The sequence below is a fragment of the Orycteropus afer genome, unplaced genomic scaffold, assembly GCF_000298275.1.
Source record: "Orycteropus afer afer isolate SDZICR_OR568_19922 unplaced genomic scaffold, OryAfe1.0 scaffold00026, whole genome shotgun sequence".
NCBI lineage: Eukaryota > Metazoa > Chordata > Mammalia > Tubulidentata > Orycteropodidae > Orycteropus > Orycteropus afer.
This window is the reverse complement of record NW_006921613.1, coordinates 15,846,073-15,854,988: the sequence shown is the minus strand read 5'-3', so window position 1 is coordinate 15,854,988 and position 8,916 is coordinate 15,846,073. Positions and strand designations below refer to the sequence as shown.

Genomic DNA, 8,916 nt, shown 5'->3' with positions numbered 1-8,916 from the left:
CCTTATTTGTACTCATTCCAAAGAAAGGTGATCCCACAGAATGTGGAAATTATTGAACAATATCATTAATATCACATGCAAGTAAAATCTAACTGAAGATAAATTTTAAAAAAGGTTGCAGCAGTATATTGACAGAGAACTTCCAGAAATGCAAGCATGATTCAGAAGAGGATGTGGAATGAGGGATATCATAGCTGATGTCAGATGGATCTTGGCTGAAAGCAAAGAATACCAGAAAGGTGTTTACTTGTGTTTTGTTGACTATGCAAAAGCATTCGATTGTGTAGATCATAACAAATTATGGATAACAATGAGAAGAATGGGAATTCCAGAATGCTTAATTGTACTCATGAGGAACCTGTACATAGACCAGGAGGCTGTCATTTGAACAGAACAAGGGGATACTGCATGGTTTAAAATCAGGATGGGAGTGCATCCGGATTGTATCCTTTCACCATACTTATTCAATCTGTATGCTGAAGAAATAATCCAAGAAGCTGGACTATATGAAGAACATGGCATCAGGATTGGAGGAAGGCTCATTAACAATCTGTAATACACAGATGACACAACTTTTCTTGCTGAAAATGAGGATGAAGATTGAAGACTATTACACCTCAATATAAAGAAAACAAAAATCCTCACAACTGGACCAATAAGCAGCATCATGATAAATGGAGAAAAGATTGAAGTTGTTAAAGACTTCACATAACTTGGTTCTACAATCAACACCAAGGGAAGCAGCTGTTAAGACATCAGAAGACATATTGCATTGGGCAAATCTGCTGCAAAAGACCTCTTTCAAGTACTGAAAAGCAAAGATGTCTCCTTGAAGACTAAGGTGTGCCTAACCCAAGCCATGGTATTTTCAGTTACCTCATATGCATGTGAGAGCTTCCTTATTCATTAATAAGGAAGACTGAAGAAGAGTCGATGCTTTTGAGTTGCGTGTTGGTGAAGAATGCTGAAAGTACCATGGACTGCTGAAAGAACTAACAAATCCGTCTTGGAAGAAGTGCAGCCAGAATGCTCCTTGGAAGCGAGAATGGCCAGACTTTGTTTGACCTACTTTGGTCATGTTGTCAGAAGGAACCATTCCATGGAGAAGGATATCATGTTTGGTAAAGTGGAGGGCCGACAAAGGGGAAGGCCCTCAACAAGATGGACTGACACAGTGGCTGCAATAATGGGCTCAGGTATAGCAAGGATTATGAGGCTACCACAGGACTGGACAGTGTTTCGTTCTGTTGTACATAGGGTTGCTATGAGTTGGAGATGACTCGACGGCACCTAATAACAACAATGGCTATTGAGCATCTTTTCATATGCTTATTGGCTGTTTGTATATCTTCTTTGGAGAAATATCTATTTAAATCCTTTTTTTATTTTTGGTTGGGTTATTTGTCTTTTAATTGTTGAGTTTATGAGTTTGTTTTTTTTTGTTAAATATATTCTAGATACCAGTACCAGTATCCATCCAATGATTCTGACTCATGTTGTTGTTGTTGTTGTTGTGTGCCATTGAGTTGGCCCCGACTCATACAACAACAACAACATGAGTCAGAATCATTGGATGGATACTGGTACTGGTATCTAGAATATATTTCTGACTCATAGCTACCCCATATAAGTGTCAGAGTAGAACTGTGCTCCATAGGGTTTTCAAGGGCTGATTTTTTCTGAAGTAGATCTCTGGGTGTTTCTGGTGAGGAATCTATGGGTAGACTCAAACCTCCAACCTTTCAATTTGCAGTTGAGTGTGTTAACCATTTGCACAAGCCAGGAACATATTCTAGATACAAGCTCCTTATCAGATATATGACTTGCAAATATTTTATCCCATTCTGTGGGCTGTCTTTTCACTTTCTTGATAGTATTGTTTATAACACAAAAATTTAATTTTAACTAAGTCTAATGTACCTATTTTTTTGGTCACTTGTACTTTCAGTGTTACATCTAAGAAAGTATTGTCTACTCCAAGGTCATGAAGATTTTTGCCTATTTTTTCCTCCTAAGAGTTTTAGTTTTAGCTCTTGAATTTAGGACTTTGATCTATTTGGAGTTAATTTTTGTATATGGTGTGAGGTAGGGGGAAGTTTACGGTTTACAAAGCACTTCCTCAATCCATTAGTTCATCTTTCATATTTCATATCCCCTGTAGTAGTTACAAAAAGTTTCCTTTGAGGGATCTCTTTGAGACATTACATGTTTTATGTTATTTAATTCTCACTAGCATTCTCTTCAGGGAGCTCTGGTTTTGTACTGGTTAAGGAATATGGCTACTAACCAAAAGGTCAGTGGTTTGAACCGCTTCGTGGAAAAAAAGATGAGGCAGTCTGCTTCCATAAAGATTTATAGCTTTGGAAAACCAATGGGGATCAGTATGAGTCAGAATCAACTTGATGGCAGTAGATTTGGTTTTGGTTTGAACATTATCATCATGCCTTCCAATAAGAACATTGAAGCCCAGAGACACTAAGTAAATTCAACTGGATGAAAAAGGGAATCAGAGCTATAGTTTTGATTCAAACTAAGCTTGATTCCAGAATCCAGACCATGGACAATGCATGTGGTTGTGCCCAGGATGTTAATGTAGCTGCCCTTGATGGTGCTTGTATTCCTGAGGTTTTTAATAAGTCCACCAACTTCATCTTTCCATGTAATATCCTTGAAGGCATATGGGTCTTTTGGGGGCAATTTCATGGAATAGATCTTGGTGTATGTGACTGTCAGTGACCTGGTTTCCTTAGTTGGAAATCTGTTTGGCTTCCCAAATAAAATAAATTTTTCTTTCAAATCTTAAAAGGTAAAATCTTACTGAGATGAAGGAAGTCATAAAAGCCAATGACTAGGGTGATCCATGACAACTACAGCTACCAAAGTTGGGGGGCAGATGACATTTTTTGGAGTGTCTACTTTGTATCTGCCCATGTGCTAAGGAACTCTCATTTGTTTCTCACAACTCCCTATGAGTTTGGGGTTTTTTATTTGTTTTGTTTTTAATATATGTGGAATACAGTGTTTTATTTATATAAAATATACTTATCTAAAAGGATGCAAAATATAGCATAATAATATTATTGATGCTGTCGATGACTGTGGGTACAGTTTCTGATAACAATTCTGAATTTTAAGCAGAGTTTATATTTTAAAAATATATCAAAGTAATACATGTTCTGTATTTCATATCTTTTGTAGATATACAATAAACTGCAAACAGTTGTGGCTTCTGGGAAGAATTAGGGGACTGGGCATCCAAGGTGGTAACCATACTTTCACTGTGATTTTTTTTGACCATGCATATGCATTATTCTTTTATTACAAAAAGAATTAATTTTTATAAAGGATTTACATGCTGAGATTTTGAGAACTTGAATAACTGTCTAAGTCACATGCCCTAAAGTAACAGAGTCCAAATTCAAACCAAGTCTCTCTCTGTGGCTTATGCTTGAGCTCCACCTCCTCTTTCCTAGAAAAGATTCTGGGATAAAATTCTTTAAAACTCCATTGTTGCCTTTGCTGGAATGCTGGGCAAGATGAACCTCTGTGCAGACTAAATGGTTCATTTCTTATTAGAAACTCAAATGTGCAAAAAGCTTTTGATTTTGCCATTTTCACTTTACAAAAAAAAGTGCTTCCTTGAGATCCCCATAAGGGCACCTAGATGAAGCAGTGACCCTTCCTTGGTGTTTAATAATGTGCTTCTTTTCATGTAAGTGCTCCTGAACCTTCTCCTTCTCCCCAATATCATCAGGACATAGAGTAGGGAGGGGCACTGAGGTGTCAAGAGCAGTGGTCTCAAAACTTTGTTAAAATGCATAAATATATATATATATATATATTAAAAATATGCATTATATAAACACAAAAATAACTGTTTTATCATCTATTACTATCAATCTTATTTAAAATATTACTAAAGATTGAATTTTCTTTCATTTTTTCAGATAAAAACTCAGATTTAGTTGTCTCTTCAGTGGCTCCAGAAGATTCACCCCCTGAGGGAGCATAGCAATTGTGCAGGTGAAGACAGATAACTAGAATCAGAGTCAGAGTTCAAAAATACAGAAAATTCTTCTGTAAGCCAGATTGACTAATAAACAGTTATGAAAAATTGAGGATTTTAACATTCACTATAACTTTGGCACAAATTACTTACTTCTCTGAAGGCTGGATCCAAAAAGCACAATGAATACAAGAACGTGCTGTGGTAGCATGGTCAATGCCAGACAAGCCCATAAGCCATCTGGGGAAGGAGGACCAACCCCTGAGATGGCCCCGGAGGTAGAACTGATAGAACTCATGGAAAGTGATGGGGATGAAGTAGTTGACCTCACCTGTGAATCTTCAGAGCCTACAGTGATTGACCTAACTCACAATGACTCTGTTGTGATTACTGAAAAAAGGAGGTCAAGGAGAAACACAAGGCCACTTGAAAGCCAAACAGACAGCTGTATGGTGAGTAGTGATGAAGAGGAGTCGATGAGGAACAGAGATGTATATGTGATCAACAGTGTCCACCACAATGCCCTACCTGGTTATATCTGGTGTCGAATTTGCATGGATGGATATTCAGAGATTGAACAGAGCAGAAGACGCATCTATTCTACAGAATGTGGCCACATCTTCTGTAGCCAGTGCCTTCGCAATTCCCTTAAATATACTAAAACCTGTCCGGTTTGTTTGAAAAAAATCTATGGCCATCAGTACCACCGTATTTATATATGATGCTCAGGACAGATAGACAGTCTGGCTGGAGTTTTCCATGTACTAATGCAGGAACTATGGATTGTTGGCATCTAATGCTCTAAGCTCAAAAAACCTGATTTTAAAATCTGCTATCTGGAAGTATGTAAAAAATTCTTGTGTTTCTACATCCTACGAGACACTCCTTTTTTGTTTTCCTTTGGTCTCATGTTGCAGGACTGAATTTTGGTAGTCTTAGTGTGCCACAGACTAGTGGCTGTCCTCAAAGTAATGTTCCCTTTCTTTCTCATAGTAATCCATTTTTAGTTGGCTGCATGTAGCCATTTTGGATCATATAAATGAGGGTACCATTTAGCGATGGTAGATTAAGTAGACAGAAGGAACCTAAGAAATTGACAAATTTATAGACCAGAGCTGTCAAACAAGTTTGGGCTTTTACGTGCAAGAAGTATAAATTTTATCTTTGCTTAAGCAATCAATGATTAGATTAATGGAAACTATATTCTGATTAATGGACTAGGCAGGGTGCTGCCTCTGGATTTCCTGATTCTGTTGGGACTGGAAGTCAATCAGTCCTTTCTGGCCATCTCTTCAAACAGCAGAGTGAAGCGAGGCTGGTTTTCAGGCATGTACCCTGCCCTGCTGAGTCCCCTAGTGGCCTGTGAAGCCAGCCTGGGAAGGTACCTTATATTCCAGGTGCAGAGGCACACTGGAATATAAAGGCATTGTTTTGTGCTCTCTGGGACCTGCCAGGTCAGAAAGGGGATGGCTTCACCCTGGATTTACAGATGTGCCTGCCTTCAATCACAGTGATCAACTAATCAACAAGTCTGAATGCTTCTCTGTGAACAAACAAATAATCACCTCATCACCATCTCAGCTACTGCAGCAGACTAGCTAGGCCAGAGGCTTTGGGAAAACCCTCCTCTATTTTTCTTTACAGAGGATCACATAGCATTCACAATTTAGCCTGCCCTCTCCCTTTCTCTAAGAATGAAATGTGCAATAAAGCTTGCTCTATATTTGGTTATCTATGGTTATAGCAGCGTTGTTCTTCCCCATGGAGGCTTAGTTGTGCCAATGGAGCAGCATCCATTCCTGGAATGTTGCCTACACCCTGGACCTCAGGTGTTCAACCTGGGACAGGATATGCAAGATTAATGTGATATGTCCTTTTGTAGTTCCCTTTTTATATTCTAAAATGAAATGAGAAAGAAAAAGAACATGCAAATGAAAAGAATTTAGAAAAATGTTTAAATGTTTTAGTTCCACATTTCACTAAACCATCTTATAAATCCCACTTGGAGACTATTAATTGCTCTGTGACATAGCACAATATGTCACAATTGAGTAATGTGTTTTGGTAAATAAACATTCACATGACTAACACCCCAATCAAAATACAGAACAATTTTATCATCCTAGAAACTTTCCTTGTGCCCCTTCCTAGTCAATCCCCACCCCCATAGGCAACCACTGTTTTAATTAATATCACTCTCTAGGGAACATTGACTTCTGGTACTTCATCGTCTATCCTAGCTGTTAGGGAAATAATTGGATAGGGATTTGGAGTGGATAGGGAGGGACAAAGGGTTTGTTTTAATGGCAACATGTCTTAAACATTGTCTCTCTGAGGAATTTAAGCAAGGAATTAGCAGTGACACCAGCTATTTTCCAGGCACAGACTAGGCACTTCATTCATCATAGGTGGTCAGAGTATATACCTAGGAATCTCAGTAAGATGGATGTACAAACAAAAGTTGAAGTAAGATGCCACAGGACACATCAATAGGAATAATTCAGTGTGATTATTACACATGACCGTGTGAGAAGAATTAAAGGTAGAAAACATGGTGAGGGCTACATCATGAATAGAGCACTGTGTGTTATATAGAGAGTTTTGATTTTATTCTATAGATGCTAAGGAACTATTAAAGGCTCTTTAGGAGAGCCTCCAGAGAAAGATTCTAAAAGATGCAGCATGATGCCAGTGACAACTTGAGATACTGTTTAACAGCTGGGATAAAAATGTGGAGGTGGAATTGGGAAGGAAAGACTCTGGTGTTGACTTTCCTTTCAAAATGCAAGTGAATTATATGATGTGGATGAGGAAAAAAAAATTAAGTAACTGGTCTGAGATATTTGGTGATGCACTGGTGCTCTTTTGCCCTCAGTATCTAATAGCTATATTATAGCATGGCCAGCAGAGCTTCTGTAGAAGCTGAAAGGCAGTTGTTGCAGCATTTGGCAATGGTTGGAGTCAGGGGCAGGTGTGGCAGTTCAGAGTTAGCTTTCCGGTAGCTTTTTGGGAAAGTAGAAGCTTATTTGGAAATGGAATTGGGAAGGTGGACAATCAAACTTAACCAGTTGACAAAATAAGCCCCACAGTGAAATAATCTGGCAATTTTCATTTGTCTTTTCTCAGTGTTCATTATCATTACACAGAGCATGGAAAGCCAAATTTCTTGAGCTGTAATATGCCTGGGTTACATCAACTGCTGACTGAAATTGAGCTATTTTAAGAACGAGGGGAAGATAGAAAAGGAAGTCAGACCTATCTATCACCAAGAACTGATCTTTCTATCCCCTGTCCACTTTAAATTTATCTCTATTGCAAATATTACCCACACCTGACAGGAGAAACATGTTACTCTCCAAGAACCTAAAATAGTTAAGAGGGGTAAGCTTTTAGGTCTCTTCCTTAGTACATCAGTTAGGTCCCATTGCTTTGATATTAAGAAGCAGCAGTTCAAATCCACTAGCCACTCCATGGGACAAAGATGAGGCAGTCTGCTCTGTAAAGATTTAAAGCCTTGGAAACCCTATGGGGCAGTTCTACTCTGCTCTATAGGGTAACTATGAGTCAGAATTGACTCAATGGTAGTGGGTGAGCTTTGATAGTAAAATCTGCATATTGGGATAGTCAAGGGAGTGCTACTAAAGTAAATTAGGTTACAATAACATCATCAGCCTAGTATCTGTCTCAGAATAGTACTTTCCCTGCAGTGAGAGCAGGGAACAGTAGCAGCATTTGCAGAAATGCACACACATACCCCCCAATGTTTCTTTACCTACTGCTGGGCTTTCCAAACAGACTCATGGATGCTTAGGACCAACGAATCTCAGGGAGGCATAGGCCTTTGTCTTTAAGCTCAGCTATTCTAGTGCCCTATAATCCTGGACTCCTCCACTGTTCTGTGGCTAGTGTGGGTCCTATTGGGTAGTTCTAACAAGGTGTTCAAGGAGCTCTGGTGCTGTAGTGGGTAAGGCCTTTGTTTGCTAACCAGAAAGTTGGTGGCTTAAACTCACCAGCTGCTCCACAGAAGGAAGATGAGGCAGTCTACTTCCATAAATATTTACAGCCTTGGGAACCCAATGGGGGTTGCTATCAGTCAGAATTGACTCAATGGCAGTGGGTTATTATTATTATTTTTTTAATCAAGGTATTCATGGTTAGGAATAGCAGGCTGTACTAACAGTCTTATTTATAACAGTTTTAAACATTTGTTAATATATATATTTTTAAAGTAAAACCTAAGTAGTTTTCTTCTTACTCCATGTTAAGTTTCATAGTTCAGTTCCATTGTATTTATAACTAGTTATTACTAGTTATAACTATGCAGGTAAGCTTCTCATTTTAAGAAAATGTTTTTTCACTGTCCCAGAGACTATTCACAGATAGCTCTAACATGATAACCCTCACTATATGGGGGACATTAATCAAGGTGGCATTTGATATGGGCTCTTTCTTGTCCCCTTAGCTTTCAGCAGGCAAAAGGATCGTAGGGCACATTCCCTCTTCTGTAGAGTGGTATGAAGGAGGCATGTGGCCCCAAGTTTGGCTTTGCCAGAATCACTCATATTCTAAAAGGAGAGTCTAGAAGCTCCAAGTATGTGGCAGGATTGAGGCAGCCAGTTACCCACAACACTTGACTTTCCTGCTAAGAAAAGGGCCTGTAACTACACTCTTCATTTCTTCTAAACAAACAGGAGCCACAGGAATGGCAGCTGCTTTATTCTGCAACCAGAAGAGGGAAGGTACGGTGCACTGCTGCCTATTCTTTAATTCATTCACTCATCCACTCACTTGTTGTTGTTGTTATGTGCTGTCGACGACTCATAGCAACCCCTCCTTGGGTTTCCAAGGCAGTATCACTACGGAAGTAGATTGCCCCATCTTCCTTCCGAGGAGTGGCTGGTGGGTTTGAA

At 39.0% G+C, this 8,916-nt stretch overlaps 1 protein-coding gene across 1 annotated transcript; it reads left to right on the top strand.

Moving 5' to 3' along the window:
• The first annotated feature begins 4,188 nt into the window (after positions 1–4,188).
• LOC103192336 (E3 ubiquitin-protein ligase RNF4-like) lies at positions 4,189–4,728 on the top strand. Its single transcript, XM_042783686.1, has one exon. It carries the CDS (start codon positions 4,189–4,191, stop codon positions 4,726–4,728), a length of 540 nt encoding a protein of 179 aa, XP_042639620.1.
• Positions 4,729–8,916: the final 4,188 nt, after the last annotated feature.

Bases quoted from the DNA above. Each gene is read 5' to 3' on its own strand.
- LOC103192336 (XM_042783686.1), top strand. From the start codon at position 4,189: ATGAATACAAGAACGTGCTGTGGTAGCATGGTCAATGCCAGACAAGCC.